The sequence below is a fragment of the Macaca thibetana genome, chromosome 10 (assembly GCF_024542745.1).
Source record: "Macaca thibetana thibetana isolate TM-01 chromosome 10, ASM2454274v1, whole genome shotgun sequence".
NCBI lineage: Eukaryota > Metazoa > Chordata > Mammalia > Primates > Cercopithecidae > Macaca > Macaca thibetana.
Window position 1 is genome coordinate 14,391,032 of NC_065587.1, and position 22,694 is coordinate 14,413,725.

General features: G+C 52.3%; 2 protein-coding genes across 11 annotated transcripts in view; both read left to right on the forward strand.

The window, feature by feature from the left end:
• The window catches only part of TXN2 (thioredoxin 2), a 393,736-nt gene that overhangs the window by 340,491 nt on the left and 30,551 nt on the right, over nt 1-22,694 (forward strand). The window lies entirely within an intron of this gene.
• FOXRED2 (FAD dependent oxidoreductase domain containing 2) lies at nt 1,530-21,080 on the forward strand. The gene is made up of 8 exons (XM_050806202.1): nt 1,530-2,737; nt 3,878-4,129; nt 4,276-4,545; nt 6,653-6,819; nt 11,166-11,331; nt 13,123-13,364; nt 15,510-15,680; nt 19,756-21,080. Exons 1-8 carry the CDS (start codon nt 2,211-2,213, stop codon nt 20,013-20,015), a joined length of 2,055 nt encoding a protein of 684 aa, XP_050662159.1. The 5' UTR covers nt 1,530-2,210; the 3' UTR covers nt 20,016-21,080.

Genomic DNA, 22,694 nt, shown 5'->3' on the forward strand with positions numbered 1-22,694 from the left:
TTTCTCTGATGTTGACACAGACTGAAGAAAGTAAATGACATTCGGCCGGACGCGGTGGCTCACGCCTGTAATCCCAGCACTTTGGGAGGCCGAGGTGGGCGGATCACGAGGTCAGGAGATCGAGACCATCCTGGCTAACACGGTGAAACCCCGTCTCTACTAAAAATACAAAAAATTAGCCAGGCGTGGCGGTGGTCGCCTGTAGTCCCAGCTACTCGGGAGTCTGAGGCAGGAGAATGGCGTGACCCAGGAGGCGGAGCTTGCAGTGAGCCAAGATCACGCCACTGCACTCCAGCCTGGGCGACAGAGTGAGACTGTCTCAAAAAAAAAAAAGTAAATGACATTCTTTGGTAGGTACTTGTAGGCCTGAGAAGTCAAGGAAGTTTTTCTAAGGAGTCCCCAGCTACGATGTTTAATTAAAAGAATCTTGGCTGGGCGCGGTAGCTCACGCCTGTAATCCCAGCACTTTGAGAGGCCGAGACGGGCGGATCACGAGGTCAGGAGATCAAGACCATCCTGGCTAACACGGTGAAACCCCGTCTCTACTAAAAAAACAAAATACTAAAAAACTAGCCGGGCGTAGTGGCGGACGCCTGTAAGTCCCAGCTACTCCAGAGGCTGAGGCAGGAGAATGGGGTGAACCCGGGAGGCGGAGCTTGCAGTGAGCCGAGATCGCGACACCGCACTCCAGCCTGGGCGACTGAGCGAGACTCCGTCTCAAAAAAAGAAGAAAAAAAAAAAAAAGAATCTCCAGCCACGCAAAGCTGCAAGCTCGCAGTTCTTTCCACCTGCCCTTACCACAAGAACACTCAGCCCCATTTCACCGGACTTTGAAGGTTCCTACGCTGACCTCGTATTTCTTCCCATGTAAATCTCATACAGGGGCCACATGCCACCCCTGGGAAGCCAACCTTGATCATCCAGTTCACGTTATCTCCCTCCTGCCATTTATCTTGCCTCCACTGAGTTTTAATTCCAGGCTCCACTTCCTGTGATTGCAAACATATCCCTTCATCCCTATGTCTCCATTTGACCAGTCAGCTACCAAACGTCGGAAACAATGCCTTGCCCGCCTCTCCTGTTTGGTGGAAGATCAAGACAGTCGTGTATGTTACTTGGTAAGCAGTACACTGAGTCACTGTAGCAAACGCTTGTTAATTGGCTTATCCATCCTGGCTCCACCACGCTGGTTTCCAGTCCCACAAAACTGGGTAGGCCAACTAGTTTTAGTGTTAGGCTACATTCGTGGAATATGGTAGGATTAGCTCCAAAAATCACGTGCTCCCCTCCCTCCGTGTAGAGAGGCACATTTTAAAAAGAAGGAGCCAGTTCCCCATCCCGGATCTCCAGACCTTCCAACCTAGCCGGTGCGCGCCAGCCCCAGGCCCCTCCGCCAGCCCCCGGAGCAGCGCACGCAGCATGTGCGCGCCTCTCCCGCGCGCCGAGCCGGGAGCTGGCAGCCCGCCAACTTGTCCCGGCGTGCAGCGCGCCGCGCACGTGACCCCGCCCCCCGCCATTGGTCCGGGCGCGAGGGGCGGGGCCGCCGCGGAGCGAGCGAGCCAAGCGCGGCCTCATTAGACCACGGGCTGCAGTCGGAGCGGCTGGGAGGTTCGCGCGCTTCTCGGGGGTCGGTAGGAAGCGGGGAGGCCGGAGCTGCGGGCGTGGGGACCTGGCGGCCCCTGAAGCGCAAGCTGGCTGGCAGCAGGTGTGCGGGGCATCCCTGTCACGTGGCCGAACAGCCTGGGGCGCGCGGAGCCTGGCAGGGGGCGGGGCGCACGCAGGCCACACCCCCTTCAGACTCCAGCCCGGGCATTGGAGCGGGGCCAAGGCGTAGTGCACCTCTGGAAGGTCCAACCTGAAGGGTGGTTCAAAGGAGTGTTGGGCACCCTCAAATTAGGGGAAAACTGGGGAGCACCCTCTCCTTCCCCAGGGCGGAGGTTACTACAATTATAAGCGGGGAGCCGGTGCCCCTGAGGAAGGAGATCGTGAATGAGATTAAGATGGAGGGGCTTGGGATTCCTGGGAGCCCCAGGTCCCAGCTTGAAACGGTGGAGTCTGGGCAAATGAGCTTGTGTGAAGACGGTGGCTTCTGGGCCTGGCCCTGACCCAGATTGCAGTGAGAGTTCCCGCAGGCCCCGCCTCTTTCTGGGCCTCGTGTCTCCCGGCCGCCCGGCCGGGTGCGAGGCCTTACCCCTCTGGTCTGCTGCAGGATGGGCCTCTCCGCTGCGGCCCCGCTGTGGGGCCCCCCGGGGCTGCTCCTGGCCATCGCCCTGCACCCAGCGCTGTCGGTGCCCCCGCGCCGGGACTACTGCGTGCTGGGCGCTGGGCCCGCGGGCCTGCAGATGGCCTACTTCCTGCAGCGCGCTGGACGCGACTATGAAGTGTTCGAGCGCGCCCCACGGCCCGGCAGCTTCTTCACGCGCTACCCGCGGCACCGCAAGCTCATCAGCATCAACAAGCGGTACACTGGCAAGGCTAACGCCGAGTTCAACCTCCGCCACGACTGGAACTCTCTGCTCAGCCACGACCCCCGGCTGCTCTTCAGACAGTACTCACGTGCCTACTTCCCCGACGCCCGCGACATGGTGCGCTACCTGGGTGACTTCGCGGACACACTGGGGCTCCGTGTCCAGTACAACACCACCATCGCCCACGTCACTCTGGACAAGGACCGACGGGCCTGGAATGGCCACTACTTCATCCTAACCGACCAGAAGGGCCAGGTGCACCAGTGCAGGTAAGGCCTGTGCCTGAGCTCACCTGCAGAAGCTGGGACCTTCCCCACACGAACCACACACCTTGATTGGCCAGTAGGTGTGGGAGGAATGGAAGAAAATGGGTATTTCGCTTTTTTTTTTTTTTTTTTTTTGAGACGGAGTCTCACTCTGTCGCTGAGGCTGGAGTGCAGTGGCAGGAGCTCGGCTCACTGCAATCTCCGCCTCCCTGGTTCAAGCGATTCTCCTGCCTCAGCCTCCGCAATAGCTGGGACTACAGGCACGCACCACCACAACTGGCTAATTTTTTATATTTTTGGTGGAGATGAGGTTTCACAATGTTGGCCAGGCTGGTCTTGAACTCCTGACCTCAGGAGATCCACCCACCTCAGCCTCCTCAAATGCTGGGATTACAGGTATGAGCCACTGCACCCAGCCTTCGATTCTATTTTTGAAACCACCCTGTGATCAAAGCATTCTTCTGCAGGCCGGCAGGATCTAAGTCCCCAGCTGCCCTCCCCTGGATGGCGATCCTTACCAATGGAAGGAGCAGGACTTTGAAATCAGGCCTACATGTGTTTAGACTCTGGCTCTGCTGCCTTTACAAGCTTTTAGGCCACGGACCTGAAGAGCCTGTGCCTCCTCACCTGTAAAGCAGGCCATGTACCACCTCCAGGTTGCTTGGAGGAGTCAGTAAGATGGTGCACAGATACACTTAGTACAGGGCCTGGTACAGAATTACTGCTCAGTAGATAGATGCATCCGTCAGAGAACTCAGAAAGGGGAAAGTAGAACATCAGGTTTCCTTTCATCACCAAGGGTGATACCTGGTCTGACTGTTGTGTGCAAAGTTAGGTGAATTCTCCATTTCTCATAATGTCATCTTCTCCTCTCTCACAGAGCAAAATTAACCCCCAGTACAGTGCTAGGGAAAATACTGTGAGCTCAGGGAGAGGCAAGGGCAGAGCCTCTCAAGTGCACTGGAGTGAGGGCGTAAACAAATGAATGAATTAACAAATGAATGAATGAATGAATGTCCTATTTTCTTTTGGCGGCCTGTGGTTGGAGTGAGGCAGGTGGGTGGGTGGGTCCAGGGAGTGGTTTTCCCTTAGTGATCTTATAGCTAAGAGACTAAGCCATCTTTCCTTTGTCCCTGCCTGCAGCGTCCTCCTTGTAGCCACTGGCTTATCAGTCCCCAACCAGGTTGACTTCCCTGGCTCCGAAAACGTGGAGGGTTACGAGTCTGTGTCCATAGACCCTGAGGACTTTATAGGCCAGAATGTGCTGATCCTGGGCCGTGGGAACTCAGCCTTTGAGACGGCAGAGAACATCTTGGGTGTCACAAACTTTATCCACATGCTCAGCCGCTCCCGGGTCCGTCTGTCCTGGGCCACCCACTACGTTGGAGACCTCAGGTAGGCCACATCCCTGCGTGTGTGTTCTGTGCTGGGAGTCCAGAGTGTGAAAAGAGCCTCCCCAACCCTCCCCTGCCCTTCCTGACCCCAGCTGCACTGCCCAACTTTCCTCTGAGTCTCTCTCCCTGCATTCTCTGTGGGCCCAGAGCCATCAACAATGGCCTGCTGGATACCTACCAGCTGAAGTCCCTGGATGGGCTGCTCGAGTCTGACCTGAGGGATCTGGCCATCCTGAAGGATAGCAAAGGCAAGTTCCATGTCACCCTGAAATTCTTCCTGGAAGAAGCCAGCACCAACCAGAGTGCCGACGCCATCACCCTCCCCCAGGACGACAATGACAACTTTGCCATGCGCGTGCCCTATGACCGAGTCATCCGCTGCCTGGGCTGGAACTTTGACTTCTCCATTTTCAATAAGTGAGTTCCATGCGGGAGGAGGTGGGCTCTCCTAGTGAACCCTCCTGACCCCTCCCTAGGGGAACAGAGTGGCTGTTCAGTAGGCTGGCAACAGAGCTTTCAGGACAGCACCCTAAGAATGGATGTGAGTGCTGCCTGGTTTCCCTCCAGGACATGAGCTCTCTGACCGTTGAGGGTCCCAGGTGGCCCTGAGGCCCTTGGTCCTAGAGCAGTACCAGCAGATCTTCATCGGCATTGGGAGCCTCCACCTGTGAGATGGAAAGGCCAGCTCAGACTCAGAGAGAATACAGAGGGGAATTTGCTGGAAGGCAGTGTAGTGTAGTGGCTGAGAGCACAGGTGCAGGAATTGTCTTGAGAGTCTCAGTTTGCCAAATCTGTGACCTCGTTGAAAGTTATTTAACCAGGCTGTGGCCCAGTATCCTCATCTCTAAAATGGGATTCTAAGTTTCTTTCTCATATGGTTATTGCGAGGATTAACATAAGAATGTGCTTGGAGGCTGGATGCGGTGGCTCACACCTATAATCCCAGCACTTAGGGAGGCCAAGACAGGCAGATCACTTGAGGTTAGGAGTTCGAGACCAGCCTGGCCAACATGGTGAAACCCCGTCCGTACTAAAAATATAAAAAAATTAACCAAGCGTGGTGGTGGGTGCCTGTAATCCCAGCTACTTGGGAGGCTGAGGTGGGAGAATCGCCTGAACCTTGGAGGCGGAGGTTGCAGTGAGCCAAGATCGCGCCATTGTGCGCTCCAGCCCAGGCGATAGTGTGAGATCTCTGTCTCAAAAAAAAAAAAAGAGAGAGGAGACAAAGGAGGGGGGGAGAGAAAGAAAGGAAAGAAAGTGCTGGGAGCTAGGTGCAGTGATGAGTACCTAGCTACTCAGGAGGCTGAGGCAGGAGGATCACTGGAGCCCAGGAGGTCAAGGCTGCAGTGTGCTATGATGATGCCTGTGAATAGCAGCTGCACTCCAACCTGGGCAACATAATGAGACATAAGAGATAGGGATCTCTTAAATCAGAGAAAGTACTTGGCATATATCATGTGCTTAATAAAATGTTAGTTGCTAAAGTTATTTATCACTGTATCTTGAAGGGCTGTTTTATGAAGCCTAGACTTTAAACATTGCTGCCAACTATCTCAGGAGGTTTGGTATCAAAGCACCATCCAGTCTTTCATTTGCCTTCTGACCAGGGTGCGGAAAGACAAAGGAGAAGCTGTTGTGCCTGTCCAGACCCTCCTTTCCATGGGCCTCCCAAAATTCTAGGATTACAGACGTGAGCCACTGCACCTGGCCTGACTTCGTTGTTTTTTTTGCTTTTTTGGTTTTTTTTTTTTTTTTTTTTTTTTTTTTTTTTTTGAGACAGTCTCACTCTGTTGCCCAGGCTGGAGTGCAATGGCATAATCTTGGCTCACTGCAACCTCTGCCTCCCAGGTTCAAGTGATTCTCCCGCCTCAGCCTCCCAAGTAGCTGGGATTACAGCCATGCACCGCCACCCCCAGCTAACTCTTTGGGTATTTTTTCGTAAAGGTGGGGTTTCACCATGTTGGCCAGGCTGGTCTCGAACTCCTGACCTTGTGATCCACCCGCCTCGGCCTCCCAAAGTGCTGGGATTACAGGAGTGAGCCACCTCGCCCGGCCGACTTCATCTCTTAAGTGGAGATGATAATACCCATCTGCTAGGGTCATGGTGACGTTTAAATGAGACGAGAAAAGTAAGGCACTCAGTGCCAGTAATAAGTGCCACTGTAATAAGTGCCTCCTGGCTGGGTGCAGTGGCTCACACCTATCATCCCAGCACTTTGGGAGGCCGAGGCAGACGGATCACATAAGGTCAGGATATCGAGGCCAGCCTGGCTAACGTGGTGAAATCTTGTCTCTACTAAAAATATAAAAATTAGCTGGGCACGGTGGCAGGAGCCTATAATCCCAGCTATTCAGGAGGCTGAGGCAGAAGAATAGTTTGAACCCAGGAGGCAGAGGTTGCAGTGAGCCAAGATCGTGCCATTGTACTCCAGCCTGGGCGACAAGCGAAACTCCATCTCAAACTAATTAAATAAGTGCCTCCCACATAGCAGCTATTTTCATCAACAGCCCTTTCCACTGACAGGTCCCTCCGACTTAACTCGGGAAATGCATTCGGCAAGAAGTACCCGCTAATTCGAGCTAGCTACGAATCCAAAGGAAGCCGGGGTCTGTTTATCCTGGGTACCGCCAGCCACTCGGTGGACTACCGGAAATCTGCTGGGGGCTTCATCCACGGATTCCGATACACAGGTGAGCCCAGCTGAGAAGGCAGAACTGTCCCCAGGCAGAACCACTCTCAGCATCCCAGGGCTTATAAATCTGCTTCTATGTCCAGAAGCATTAGGGGATTGCTTGTCAGTAGCTCATTGTCATAAATTGTCTTGGGGAAGTGACAGCAGGTTTTTGTGGTCTGAAGACACGTCTAGGGAAGTATCAGATAAAGTGTAAAAGTCCACGGCTGTAATCCTAGCTACTTGGGAGGCTGAGGCAGGAGGATCCCTTGAGTCCAGGAAGTCGAGGTTGCAGTGAGCCGTGATGATGCCACTGCACTCCAGCCTGGGCGACAGAGCAAGACCCGGTCTCAAAAAGTAAAATAAAACCAAGCGTAAGCCGGGTGTGGTGGCTCACGCCTATAATCTTAGCACTTTGGGAGGCCAAGGCAGGTGGATTGTTTCAGGCCAGGAGTTCAAGACCAGCCTGGGCAACATGGCGAAACCCTGTCTCTACTAAAAATACAAAAATTAGCCAGGTGTGGTGATGTATGCCTGTAGTCCCAGCTACTCAGGAGGCTGGGGCATGAGAATTGCTTGAACCCGGGAGGTCGAGGTTGCAGTGAGCCAAGATCACAGCACTGCACACCAGCCTGGGCAACAGAGTCAGACCCTGTCTCAAAAAAAATTAAAATCAAGCATAAAAGTAGATACATCTGGAAGTGCTATGTTATGTGCATAATCCCCAGACAGGTTAAGTATCCTGTGTTGGCAGGAACGCTGAGCTTGAAGAATGTGAACCTGGTTCCTCCCCAGCTGGGTGGTCCTAGAGGTGAAGCTTCCAAGCCCCTGATGGACATCCTAACATCACAGATGGAAATGAGGTGAACTCTCCACCATCGTGGGTCCATCATGAGGGCTAAATAAGGCAATACCTGGCCACCAAGCAGCTATGAAGCTCCATGCCCATATAGACAATTTGGGTACTGACACATTTCAATAAAAATTGCAATCGGGGCCAGACGCAGTGGCTAACACCTGTAATCCTAGCACTTTGGGAAGCCGAGGCAGACAGATCACCTGAGGTTGGGCGTTCGAGACCAACCTGACCAACATGGAGAAACTCTGTCTGTACTAAAAATACAAAATTAGTCGAGTGTGGTGGCGCATGCCTGTAATACCAGCTACTCGGGAGGCTGAGGCAGGAGAATCGCTTGAACCTGGGAGGTGGAGGTTGCAGTGAGCTGAGATCACACCATTGCACTCCAGCCTGGGCAACAAGAGCAAAACTCTGTCTCAAAAAAAAAAAAAATTGCAAATGGATTATATCAGTTCTTTTTCAAAACTCTCAGTACCAAGGGCATAAATTTTCTGCTAACTTGAGAATGTTTACAAAGAAAATACTCAAATATATTTTAAAAACATAATTATATTTATTGCACTAAAATAATCCCCAACCAAAAATTGATATTTGCGATTTTAAGAATAAATGGGAAATAAAAAGGAAGTGAGAGAAATGAATTCACGCATGTTGGGTGACTTCAGTGGGCTGAGCACTGAAAACACAACCCTGGCAGGGCCGCCAACACCCCGAAAGGTGGGTGTGAAATCTCCATTTTCCTCAGAGTGTGAAACTCAGGCTCAGAGTTTTCGTGATTTTCTCACCATCATGGGAATTAAACTCCCAAGACCCAGGCGCTTTCTTGAAAGACACTTTCTACAAAGGTCTTCTCTTCTTTCATAGAAAGCAAACCGGTGCCCTCTCTATGGAGAGGAGTCTAAAATGTTAGATGTGGCCAGGCGCAGTGGGTCACATCTGTCATCCCAGCACTTTGGTAGACTGAGGTGGGCGGATCACCTGAGGGCAGGAGTTTGCGACCAGCCTGGCCAATATGGTGAAATCCTATCTCTAATTAAAGTACAAAATTAGCCGGGCGTGGCGGCGGCCACCTATAATCCCAACTGCTCGGGAGGCTGAGGCAGGAGAATCACTTGAACCTTGGAGGTGGAGGTTGCAGCGAGCCAAGCCCACACCATTGCACTCCGGCCTGGGCAAAAAGTGAAACTCCGTCTCAAAAATAAATAAATAAATAAAAATTAGATATTCCCTTTCCTGTGGTTAACCTTCTGAGAAGGACAGGGTATTGGTTGAAATTCACTCAGTGAGGCATACAATATTCAGTTAGGTGAGTCTATTTGAAAGAATGGAGTCAAAATCTTACAGCTGAGCTTTAAAAAATTAGTAGTAGTATTATTTTTTGAGACAATGTCTTGTCCTGTTTCCCAGGCTGACATACAATGGCGCCGTCTCAACTCACTGCACCCTTGACTTCCCAGACTCAAGCCATCCTCCCACCTCAGTCTTCTGAGTGGCTGGAACTTCAGGCACACACCACCACACCCAGCTAATTTTGTTGTTTTTATTTTTATGTAGTAGGGACAAGGTTTCGCCATGTTGCCCAGGCTGGTCTCAGACTCCCAAGCTCAAGCGATCCACCTACTTCAGCCTCCCAGAGTGTTGGGATTACAGGCATGAGCCACCACGCCTAGCCTGAGCATCAGAAATGTGAAAATATAGGGAACTAGGGGGAGTAATCTTTTATTCTGCCACTCAAAGACATTCTATGTTTATATTTCTTTTTTCTTTTTAAAGACAGTAAGGTAGGCCGGATGTGGTGGCTCATGCCTATAATCCCAGCATTTTGGGGGGCCGAGGCCAGCAGATCAGCTTAGGTCAGGAGTTTGAGACCAGCCTGACCAACATGGTGAAACCCATCTCTACTAAAAATACAAAAATTAACCAGGCTTGGTGGCACACACCTGTAATCCCTACTACTTGGGCGGCTGAGGCAGGAGAATCACTTCAATCCAGGAAGCGGAGGTTGCAGTGAGCCAAGATCGCACCACTGCGCTCCAGCCTGGGCGACAGATTGAGACTCTGTCTCAAAAATAATAATAAAAATGAAGACAGTAAGGTGGACTTTATTCCAGGTTAGAAGACTATAATAATAGGTGTAGGACCACTGCAGAAGGGTCTTACAGTATGGGCAAAGGATTGGACTCAATTCTGGGAGTCAGTTCCTCCTGGAATCCGGGAGGCAGAGGTTGCAGTGAGCTGAGATCGCGCCACTGCACTCCAGCCTGGGCAACAGAGCGAGACCCTGTCTTTAAAAAAATAAAATAGGCCGGGCGCGGTGGCTCAAGCCTGTAATCCCAGCACTTTGGGAGGCCGAGGCGGGCGGATCACAAGGTCAGGAGATCGAGACCACAGTGAAACCCCGTCTCTACTAAAAATACAAAAAATTAGCCGGGCGCGGTGGCGGGCGCCTGTAGTCCCAGCTACTCAGGAGGCTGAGGCAGGAGAATGGCGGGAACCCGGGAGGCGGAGCTTGCAGTGAGCCGAGATCACGCCACTGTACTCCAGCCTGGGCAACAGCGTGAGACTCTGTCTCAAAAAAATAAAATAAAATAAAATAAAATAAAATATATGGCCGGGTGCGGTGGCTCAAGCCTGTAATCCCAGCAGTTTGGGAGGCCGAGACGGGCGGATCACGAGGTCAGGAGATCGAGACCATCCTGGCTAACACGGTGAAACCTCATCTCTACTTAAAAAAAAAAAAAAAAAAAAAAAAAAACTAGCCGGGCGAGGTGGTGCGCGCCTGTAGTCCCAGCTACTCGGGAGGCTGAGGCAGGAGAATGGTGTAAACCCGGGAGGCGAGCTTGCAGTGAGCTGAGATCACGCCACTGCACTCCAGCCTGGGCGACAGAGCGAGACTCCGTCTCAAAAAAATAAAAAATAAAAAATAAAAATAAAATAAATAAAAAATATTTTAAAAAAGAACTTAGAGACAGAGGGATTTAGGCTGTGAAAGAGAGGGCGAAATCAAAGATTTCCATAGGCGCATGTCTGATGGAAACAGAGCTGTGACGGGAGGAAGGTTTCTGGGGAAGGCCCTGTGTCAGACTTGACGTTCCTTATGTGAGGTGGGGTGAATGGGACTCCCACGTGCAGATGGCCTGAAGCAAGGGCAGATAGACTCTGGCCTGGAGACCAAATCCAGCTGTGCTCACTCCTTTGCCTGTTGTCTTGGCCGCTTTTACACTAGGGGCAGAAGTGAGCAGCATCACTGTATGCTGTATGTGTATGACCCACAAAGCAAGAGAATATGGATTGTCTGGTCCTTTCCAGAACATACCTGCTGGCCCGGCTTTAAAGGCAGCTGCCATCTCCTCCCCTCATGTGTTCACCACCTACACATTTGCTCTGGGCCATGCAGACCAGTGTGTATGGCATTCTCAGGGGTTGACGAGACCTGGGCATCCCTCCCAGTGACCAGAGATAAAATCCTAAGTGCAGCATGCCCTTCCTTCCTCTGGCTGTTCCAGTGCGTGCTGTTCACCGGCTCCTGGAGCACCGCCACCACAGCGTCACCTGGCCTGCCACCGAGCTCCCCATCACACAGCTGACCAGCTCCATCGTGCGGCGCGTGAATGAGGCTTCTGGGCTCTACCAGATGTTCGGTGTGCTGGCCGATGTCATCCTGTTGAAGGAGTGAGTAGCCTATCCCAGTCCTACTCCCCTCGGCCCAGCTTCCCCCACACACTGCATAGCGCTTCTCTTCCTATTCCAGGTGCGGGGTGCCCAGTTCTTTCCTAAGATGAAGGCTGCTGGGGGAAACATGTCTGTTCTGGGGAAAAACAGTGCTATCAACTCTACAGACAGTCCTATGAGTGGCCATGGGCACATTAGTGAGCCTCTCTGAGCCCTTCTTCCTCATCTGCAAAACGGGGAAATTGTGCCTACCTTGCAGCAAGAAAGGAAGGAGTAAAGGTCACTTGTGGAAAGTGTTTGGCATCACGTGGATGAGCAGTAGTCAGAGGCAGCCGCGTGGATCTCAGAGCTCCCTCAGGCCAGGGCCTTGCCGGCCACCATCATCAGCATCAATTTAGTGATAAGCAGCAGATCACAGAGGATGGACAGTCCCTGAAAAGGAAACGGTGCAGGGCACAGAGGGGTGAGGGGCAAGGGGAGACAGGTGGCAGGGAGAAGCAGGGGAACAACCTTCAGTCAGAGGGAACAGCCCGATCCAAAGGCAGGACGTACTATAGCATACCAGGTTCAGGGACATGCAGGTAGCACAGCTGTACTCTGCACAAAACCTTCGCATCACCCTCCATGCCCCTGCCCCTGTCTTTTTTTTCTTGAGACAGAGTCTTGCTCTGTCACCCAGGCTGGAGTACAGTGGCGTGATCTTGGCTCACTGCAATCTCCACCTCCTGGGTTCAAGCAATTCTCCTGCCTCAGCCTCCCGAGTAGCTGGGATTACAGGTACCCGCTACCATGCCCGGCTAATTTTTTTTTTTTTTGACTCAGAGTCCCTCTGTGTCTTGCCCAGGCTGGAGTGCAGTGGTGTGATCTTGGCTCACTGCAGCCTCCACCTCCCAGGTTCAAGCGATTCTCATGTCTCAGCCTCCTGAGTAACGGATTACAGGCGCATGCCACCACACCCGGCTAATTTTGTATTTTTAGTAGAGACTGGGTTTCACCATGTTGGCTAGGCTGGTCTCAAACTCCTGACCTCGGGTGATCTACCCACCTTGGCCTCCGAAAGTGCCGGGATTACAGGCATGAGTCAGTGTGCCCGGCACCCCTGTCTCGAATGACACCCAACATGCAAACAATGGGCAAGTCTTGTTACCTCTCCCTTCAGATGATGTCTGGAACCCAGCCAGCTCTCACCTGCTCTACCACCACCATCTCGGTCCCGATCACCAGGCTCCACCACCTGCACCCATATGACAGCCGCCCCACTTGGCCTGGGGTCTGTTCCCAGCACAGTAACCAGAGTGGTCCTTAGAAACCTGAGGCACGCTGATCCTAGCTCTGCTTAGTCCTCCCCAGCGACCAGCAGCATCACTTCTCAGGCCAGACGACCCTTCATGTCTCGTCATGGGAGGCACAGCCCTCCTTGATCTGACCTCTCAGGCCTCTGAACCCCTCTCCTGCCCCTGCCCCTTGTTCAGTCCCCTCAGCCACATCGGCCTCTTCTGTTCCTTGAACACAAAGTGCTCACATACTCCTCAGGGCTTTTTCCTGACTATTCTCTCTGCCTGAGACACTCTTTCCCCAGATATCCCATTCAGGTTACATGGAATTTTCTGGACTCTACCCCACATGTGTGTGAGAGCTCAGCTGAAACGGTAATGTTAAGTGAGGGGTGCACTGCTTGATTGACGCTCCTTAGAGGGGAGATACACATGCACACACGCATGCTTACCCCGTGCCGCACCCCTCACCTCTGCCACAGCACTGAGGGCCTCCCCCGTGTTGCCGTTCTCCCAGGAATGCCATGGCCTTTGAGTACCTGGAGGAGTTCCCCATACAGATGCTGGCCCAACTGGAGACACTCACAGGGAGGAAGGCAAGGCACGGGCTCTTCGTCATCAACATGGAATATGGCAGAAATTTCTCTGGCCCCGACAAGGACGTCTTCTTTGATGACCGGTCTGTGGGGCACATGGAAGACGCCTGGCAGTCTAACTTCCTCCATCCTGTCATCTACTACTACAGATACCTCCCCACCGGTGAGCAGGTCTCTGCCCTCCCCCAACCTGTGGGCTCCTCAGACCTCACCCTCTGCAGGGTTGTCACCCACCCTGAAACCTTCACACACACGCTCAGCTGACCGGGGGACGGCTGCGGGACTCCGCCTAGAGACCACTTGGGCAGAAGGTCCGAGAACGATAAATGATGCTTCCAGATTCTGACACATACTGTGACTGGCACAGGACACGTGGGGAGTGTCGTGCTCTCCACCAGCCACCGTGTAGTAAGAGGGACACGGCCCTGCTGCAGGTCTCCAGAGGAGGCTGACCATGGTGGGGTGGGAGGGGTCTGAAGAGTGAGGGAACCAGAGCTCGTTAACATGGTATAGAGAAACTGGGCAAAATCCCTGGGCCTGTCCTTTTGTTACTGTGTGACCTTGGACCATTACTTAACCTCTCTGAGCCTCAACCTCCCCTCTGTAAAATGGGGATTACGACAGTACCTTTCTTGTAGGGTTCCATGAGGTTAACTCTGACAGCATACACAGAATGCCAGCCCGGTGCAGGCACAGAGTAGCTACTGATAAATGAACAACCTCGGGAACGCACCCCCTGCTTCAGAGCTTGAAGGGCAGTCAGGTGGAAGAGGGTGGTTTAAACGGGTTGTTCCCAAAGGCAGAAGTCATGTCAGCAGGTAGCAGCGACGGGTGCAGGTCTGTGGTCAGTATAAGGAGGCACTAAGAGGCTGGGCACAGTGGCTCACGCCTGTAATCTCAGCACTTGGAGAGGCCAAAGCAAGCGGATTACAAGGTCAGGAGTTCAAGACCAGCCTGGCCAAACCAGCCTGGCCAAAATGGTGAAACCCCATCTCTAAAAACGTGAAAAAAATACAAAAATTAGCTGGGCATTGTGGCACATGCCTGTAATCCCAGCTATTCAGGAGGCTGAGGCAGGAGAATTGCTTGAACTAGGATCCAGGAGGCGGAGGTTGCAGTGAGCCAAGATTACGCCACTGCACTCCAGCCTGGGCTACAGAGCAAGACTTTCTCAAAAAAAAAAAAAAAAAAGGCTGATCGCAGTCGCTCATGCCTGTAATCCCAGCACTTTGGGAAGCTAAGGTGGGCGGATCACGAGGTCAGGAGGTTGAGACTATCCTGGCCAATATAGTGAAACCCCGTCTCTAATAAAAATACAAAAATTAGTCGGGCATGATGGCGGGCGTCTGTAGTCCCAGCTACTAGGGAGGCTGAGGCAGGAGAATCGCTTGAATCCAGGAAGCAGAGGCTGCAGTGAGCCAAGATTGTGCCACTGCACTCCAGCCTGGGCGACAGAGCGAGACTCTGTCTCAAAAAAAAAAGTTAAAGCTGTTCAGTGGGGGAAATTGGTCACCTCCAAATTCAGGTTTCCCAGAAGAGCGATGGCCAAGTCATGACTTGATGGCCGTCTGACTGGGACACCACAGAAGGGAGTCCACAGCAGCGGGAAGCTGAACTAGATGAGTGCTGAGACCCCTTGCCTCGCCTCTGAGTCTTCTCACAGAAAGGCCAGTTTGAAAGCAGCCACAGCCAGGCGCAGTGGCTCACGCCTGTAATCCCCGCACTCTGGGAGCCTGAGGCAGCTGGGTCACCTGAGGTCAGGAGTTTGAGACCAGCCTGGCCAACATGGTAGAGACTGGAACCCCGTCTCTACTAAAAATGTAAAATATTAGCTGGGTGTGGTGGCGGGTGCCTGTAAACCCAGCTTCTCTGGAGGTTGAGGAACAAGAATCGCTTGAACCCAGGAGGTGGAGGTTGCAGTGAGCCTAAATTGTGCCACTGCACTACAGCCTGGGCAATAGAGTGAGACTCTGTCTTGAATAATAATAAAAAATAAAAATGAAGCAGCACAATAGATCTCAGTCCATGTGAGTGTTAGAGAAACGCCAGCCTGAAGTTACTAGTTACAGCACTGCCTTCCGAAACCACAAGGGAAAAGCCTAGTTCCTCTTCCTCATGGCAGCCTTTCAAATATCAGCAGGTGGCTCTTGAACAGGCTGACCACAGCCCAGCCTGGGAGGCTGTCGGGAAAGCCGAGCACGAGCGAGTGAGGGCAGTGTTTGGGCTGTGTGGGATCCGTGCTGTGTCGGCCCGAGGAGGGGAAGCCCAGCCTCGCGGCTCTGACGTGGCCCCTCTCTACTCCCCACAGAACAGGAGGTGAGGTTCCGCCCTGCACACTGGCCCCTGCCTCGGCCCACAGCCATCCACCACATCGTGGAAGACTTCTTAACAGACTGGACCGCCCCGATCGGGCACATCCTACCTCTGAGGCGCTTCCTGGAGAACTGTTTGGACACCGATTTGCGAAGCTTCTATGCAGGTAATTTAAGCTCCCAGAAGGACAAAGGGTCTAAGCTCGAGGTTGAAGAAAGGTCGCAGAGACCCAAGCCCCATGGAGTTTCAGGACCCATATCTGGAAATCCAAACCCCAGACTACCATTCCTGACAATGCCGTGGGCTAAATTACAATATACCTAAAAATACTGGATAATGTATCTTCTTTTTTTTTTTTTGAGACAGAGTCTCACTTTGTTGCCCAGGCTGGAGTGTAGTGGCGCAATCTCAGCTCACTGCAACCTCCACCTCCCGGGTTCAAGCAATTCTCCTGCCTCAGCCTCCTGAGAAGCTGGGACTACAGGTGCATGCCACCATGCCTGACTAAGTTTTGTATTTTTTAGTAGAGACAGGGTTTCACCATATTGACCAGGCTGATCTCGAACTCCTGACCTTGTGATCAGCCTGCCTCAGCCTCCCAAAGTGTTAGGATTACAAGCGTGAGCCACCGCTCCCAGCCAATAATATGTCTTTTCAAAAGAATTAACAGGGCAAGGCACCGTGGCTCGCACCTGTAATCCTAGCACTTTGGGAGGCCAAGGCAGGTGGATCACAAGGTCAGGAGTTCGAGACCAGCCTGACCAACATGGTGAAACCACATCTCTACTAAAAATACAAAAATTAGCCAGACATGGTAGCGCGCCTGTAGCCCCAGCTACTCGGGAGGCTGAGGCAGGAGAATTGCTTGAACCCGGGAGGCGGAGATTGCAGTGAGCCACGATCCACCACTGTGTTCTAGCCTGGGTGACAAAGGCGAAACTCCGTCTCAAAAAAAATAAAAAGGGGGCTGGGCGCAGTGGCTCACACCGGTAATCCCAGAACTTTGGGAGGCCGAGGCAGGCAGATCACGAGGTCAGGAGATTGAGACCATCCTGGCTGACATGGTGAAACCCCGTCTCTACTAAAAATGCAAAAAAACTGGCCAGGCATTGTGGCTGGCGCCTGTAGTCCTAGCTGCTCGGGAGGCTGAGGCAGGAGAATGGCACGAACCCAGGAGGCAGAGCTTACAGTGAGCCAAGATCACGCCACTGCACTCCAGCCTGGGCAATACAGCGAGACCCTGTCTCAAAAAAAAGGAAAAGGTTAGCAGGGGCTAGTAGTGATTTCTGTTTAAAAAAATATATAGAGAGAGATATCTATGTATACATAAAGAACTGGCAGGGAAATAAGGCCACTCCCCAGAGGCCAGACCTGAAAAAAGCACTAAACCTGCTGAGCTGGACCCCTGCCAGTCATCAAGAGCCCAGAGTCTGGGTTTTAATAGACCACCCCTTGGGGTGGAAGACAGAGCTGGAGCAGGATGGGAGGCCTGTTTTAGAGATACGCAAATAAAGCTTGGATCTCAGTAGGAAAGCTGGGAGCCACAACCCTTCGAGAGAGGAGATAGATGAGACGCATGGTTTTGGTCCTAGATAGAGTGGGAGAGAAAATCTCTGAAAATATCCAACCAGTAGGCCCCACTTGTGTAAATCTGGGGCCAAACTTCATGAGATCATTGAGCTGTAGAAATCACAGAAGCAAATGCACACCTTCTCAAAAAATACACTTTTAGGCCAGGTGCAGTGGCTCACGCCTGTAATCTCAACACTTTGGGAGACCGAGGTGGGTGAATCACCAGAGGTCAGGAGTTTGAGACCAGCGCTGGCCAACATGGTGAAACCCCATTTCTACTAAAAGTACAAAAATTAGCTGGGGGTGGTGGTGGGCGCCTGTAATCCCAGCTACTCGGGCGGCTGAGGCGGGAGAACCACTTGAACCCGGAAGGCGGATGTTGCAGTAAGCCAAGATCATGCCACTGCACTCCAGCCTGGGCAACAGAGCGAGACTCCCTCTCAAAAACAACAGCAAACAACAAAAATGCCAGGGTGTGTGAGAGAGTGAATTCCAACCCTGAGTTGTGGGTTCCACTGATGCATCATCCGAGGCCCTTTAGCCTCCTGTCTCCCACTTTCTAGACACTGTTTAACTGTACAGGCCACTGTGTGCTGCTGCCTTGGACTGGAGAGAATACCCGCAGCAGAAGGCCGGTGGCATAGTGGCAGCCGTCCCTCCGTTCTGTAGCTGATGTGCAGCTGATAGTGCTGGCCCCAGGTTCTGCTGAGCCCCTGCAGAGGGGATGATGTCATCAGAAGTTGGTGCCTGCCAAACGGCCACCTTGCTGCCCTCCCAGTCTTCCCGCTGTCCTCTCGCGCATCTGCTGTCTTCCCTGCTTGGAGAGGATTGCCATGGCCTGGCCAGCCAGGGGCCTCCATGCTAAAAGTCAGAAATAAACAGGAAGTCATATTTCTGGAGCACCTTTCAGCCTGGTCACCCATGGAAGCCTCACGACATCCTTTGTACTATGCCCATTTTCACTTGAGATAGAGGGGCTCAGGGAGGCGAGAAGGCTCGCTCAGAGTTACAGAAGGACTCCAGCCCATTCCGGACTCTCCGTCTGCCCTTCTTGTCTCTGACGCCCTCAGAAGGCTGAGCCCATATCTGCGTCAGCTTTTCTGTTTGTTTAAAGTCTTATAAGTACTTGGCTAAAAGACTTTTTCTCACTGTACTAGTCTGTTCTCACATTGCTATAAAAAAATACCTGAGACTGTGTAACTTACAAAGAAACAGGTTTAATTGACTCACAGTTCTGCAGGCTGTATAGGACACATGGCAGCATCTATTTCTGGATGCTGGATCACGCCTGTAGTCCCAGCACTTTGGGAAGCCGAGACAGGCTGATCACTTGAGGTCAGGAGTTCGAGACGAGCCAGGCCAACATGGTGAAACCCAGTCTCTATTTAAAAAACAAAAAAATTAGCTGGGTGTGCTGGCGGGCACCTGTAGTCCCAGCTACTGGGGAGCCTGAGGCAGGAGAGTCACTTGAACCCAGAAGGCAGAGGTTGCAGTGAGCCAGGATCGTGTCACTGAGGGAGACTCTGCCTTAAGAAAAAAAAAAAAGAAACCATTCCCATGATGCAGTCACCTCCCAACAGCCCCACCTCCAGCATTAGAGATTCCATTTCAACATGAGATTTGGGTGGGGACACAGACCCAAACTATATCACCCACCCTACCTTCATTCTCATTCCCACAAGGAACTCCCAGCCCTAGTGGTTGTTCCTTTTAGTAGCTTCTCTCTCCGCACGGCTTCTTTTGGTTGTTTCTTCGTATTTCTTTTTTTTTTTTTTTTTTTGAGACAGAGTCTCTTGTCACCCAGGCTGGAATGCAGTGGCATGATCTCGGCTCACTGCAACCTCTGCCTCCTGGATTCAAGTGATTCTCCTGCCTCAGCCTCCCGAGTAGCTGGGACTACAGGCATTCATCACCACGCCTGGCTAATTTTTGTATTTTTACTAGAGACGGGGTTTCTTTCTCATTGTGTTGGCCAGGCTGGTCTCGAAGTCCTAACCTCAGGTGATCCACCCACCTCGGCCTCCCAAAGTTCTGGGATTAAGGCGTGAGCCGCCATGCCTGGCCGTTTCTTCATATTTCTACATGATAAGTATCCACAGCTATCTTATGATTGGACAAATTTGATGCATGCACCAGCTTTCTGTTGTGGGATCAGTGAGGATATACCCGTTTATCTTTCTATCCCCACACTGTTTAGATCAGAACTTTGCACGTGGTATTTGCAACTCAAATGTGGAGGGAATGCATCTTTGCAGGCAGATCTGAGCTCACAGTGGGACTGACCACTGAGTTCCCAGCTGCACCAGGCCGAGGGTCTGTTCATGAGGGTCAGAGCCCTAACCCCTGTGTGGCCGCCTGCAAAGCCCCAGGCTCAGCCCTGATCTCTGGGAGCTGAGGCATTGCTCTGGTTTGCTTTCATTTTGGAGCCTTTTTCTTCCAGAGTGTCAAGGCAGTTCCCTGCCCTGGAGCCTCGTGGAGGGTCATGATTCATGACCTACTCAAGTTGGATGTGTGATGCCCAGAAAGGTCAGCTCCCAGTTTCAAGGGATGAAAGATACCAGGCGAGGCCCGCAGTGAAGCCTCCACACCTGGCATTGGCAGCTCCCCTTCCTGCACCCCTCCCCACCCATCCCAGCCTGGCTCATTCTCTTCGTTTTGCTTTTGTGTAGAGTCCTGCTTCCTGTTCGCCCTCACGCGCCAGAAGCTGCCACCCTTTTGCCAGCAGGGGTACCTGAGGATGCAGGGACTCGTGAGTACCGAGAGCCTTCGGCAGCACAGAGTGGAGAGCAGGCTCCTACGGGACGATGCCCCCATGGGCAGGGACCTGGAGGACAGCAGCCAGCATCCTGGCAACCAAGAGCTACTAGGTGCCCCCCTGGCTCCAGGGCCTCTGGCCCAGTCCCTCGATAGCAACAAGGAGGAGCTCTGACTGTCCCTTCCTAGGCTGTGGGCACAGTGGCCAGGCCTCCCCACCCAGGCCCATGGTCAGTTCCTCTTTCCCCGCAACCGGTGTGTGATTGCCAAAGACCACTCAGATCATGGCAGTGACTGCACCAAAGCCACCAGACGGCACGTGAGGGCTGCAAGTCGGGGATATGGTGGTCTCCTCCCTCCTGTCCGGGGGCAGAAGAAGGGCATCCTCCGCCAGGTGTGAGCTGCCTTCCTCAGCCCAGCTTCTCTGCAGTGGAGCGATCGCTGAGCCCCAGGCCAGCCTGGTTCTGCCCCCTCTCAAGTGCTCCTCTTCCTTCCAGGCCCCCCCTCAGATGGGCCTGTGTCCCGCCTGTGGAGCGCTTCACAGGGGAAACCTATCTGCATCTTAAGGGTTTGTGGCAAGTGCTTTAAAACAAAAGCTCTCATATCCTCAACAACCATCATGGGCAGTTGCGATTGTTGCCCCAGACTGCTGAAGACACCAGCTGAGAGATGTCAAGTAATTCCCAGGGACCCCCAGCTGCGAGTCCCCGTCTGTGTCACTTGCCACACACTGCCTCAACTCCGCCCCATTTTCAGCAGTGTTTGAACTTAGCTACGGAGCCCAAGAGGGTCAGCCCTGCTTATCATCGTAGGCCCAGCAGGCTGCTCTCCAGCAGCAGTAGGACAGCTCCCTGAAAGCCATCTTATCTCAGCAACTTTCTCCTTGAGCAGCAAGATTCAGAGCTGCTCTCCCCAGTTGCACCCCCTGACTCATCTTCCAGCTGGCTCTTCTCCCCCACCCTACTCCCTGCCCTCTGCCATCCTAACCACGCCTTGCTTCTAACTTGCCTGGTCAAGTTTTGTAAAACGTATCCTGCTGTCTCTGTGGTGGGCACCCATATGTGCTCACCATGTGTAAAGTGACATTTCCTAATGCCTTTATGTGATAATGATGATGAATTTGGTTCCTAGTCTCTGCTTCATTGTCCTTCCTCACCAGCAGTCTGCATTCTCCCATCAGGCATCTTAGTCTCATTTATAAGGGCATACTATAATCACAGTGATTTTTCAAAGCCCAGGATCATAGGTGATTGCTTTTTCACTGGTTCTTACTAGCTCTTCATGGATCCACTCAGAATTCCAAGGACAATCGCAGCACTTAGGTCAGGAGTCTGAGACCAGCCTGACCAACATGGAGAAACCCCATCTCTAGTAAAAATACAAAATTAGCCAGGCGTGGTGGCACATGTCTATAATCCCAGCTACTTGAGAGGCTGAGGCAGGAGAATCACTTAAACCCAGGAGGCAGAGGTTGCAGTGAGCCGAGATAGCACCATTGCACTCCAGCCTGGGTAACAAGAGGGAAACTCCGTCTCAAAAAATAAATTAATTAAATTAAATTAAATTAAAGCATGCACTGGGTGCAGTTGCTCACACCTGTAATCCCAGCACATTGGGAGGCTGAAGCAGGCCGATCATCTGAGCTCAGGAATTCCAGACCAACCTTGCCAACATAGCAAAACCTGGTCTCTACTAAAGATAAAAAAATTAGTTGGGCATGGTGGTGCATGCCTGTAATCCCAGCTACTTGGGAAGCTGAGGCAGGAGAATTGCTGGAACCTGGGAGGCGGAGGTTGCAGTGAGCAGAGACCGAGCCACAGCATTCCAGCCTAGGTGACAAAGCAAGGCCTGCAGTGAAATCCCCATACCCCATCTCAAAAAAATAAGAATAAAGTATGCTACAACAAAAGTGAAAAAAAATTCTAAGAACCCAGCCTTTCTGGATCCAAAGCTCTTTCATGGGGACGTCCTCTTCCCCTCTTGGCTAGGTCCAGACTTTTTCTTTTTCTTTTTTTTTTTTTTTTTCCCAATGGAGTTTCGCTCTTGTCACCCAGGCTGGAGTGCAATGGCACGATCTCGGCTCATTGCAACTTCTGCCTCCCGAGTCCAAACAATTCTCCTGCCTCAACCTCCTGAGTAGTTGGGATTACAAGCGCCTGCCACCACACCCAGCTAATTTTTGTATTTTTAGTAGAGACAGAGTTTTACCACGTTGGCCAGGCTGGTCTCAAACTCCTGACCTCAGGTGATCCACCTGTCTCAGCCTCCCAAAGTGTTGGGATTACAGGTGTGAGCCACCATGCCTGGCCCAGTCCAGACTTAACCACCTGGCCCCACTGTCTGCAGACACAGTTCCCTCCAGTTCTTCTCAGAGTTACAAGAAGAGGACTCCAGTAGCCTTATTCTGTCAGGGATAAATTATTTACTCCGTGATAATGTAGGATATAATAAATTCCTCTTCAAAGGTTTTAGCCTGTAAATTGTTAAGTACAATGAGTTCTGAGATCCTCTCCAAAGAACCAATGTATCAGTGTGTTCAGCTCCCCTGTTCTTTGTTCTTCATTTTAAAGTTTAATTTCCTCATTCTTTATGTCTCCTTGCCCCTAGTTTCAGTAAACAACCCCCTCCTAGCCTCTGTCACCTGCTCTGACCTGAGTCACCTTTAGTCACCTGGTCCGGAACTGACTTTTCCATCAAAACTGCTCAGCCCACCACTCCGGCTCATACCCCTGCTCTCTTTAAAACAGCCAATAGAGCCAGGCGCGGTGGCTCAAGCCTGTAATCCCAGCACTTTGGGAGGCCAAGACGGGCAGATCACGAGGTCAGGAGATCGAGACCATCCCGGCTAACACGG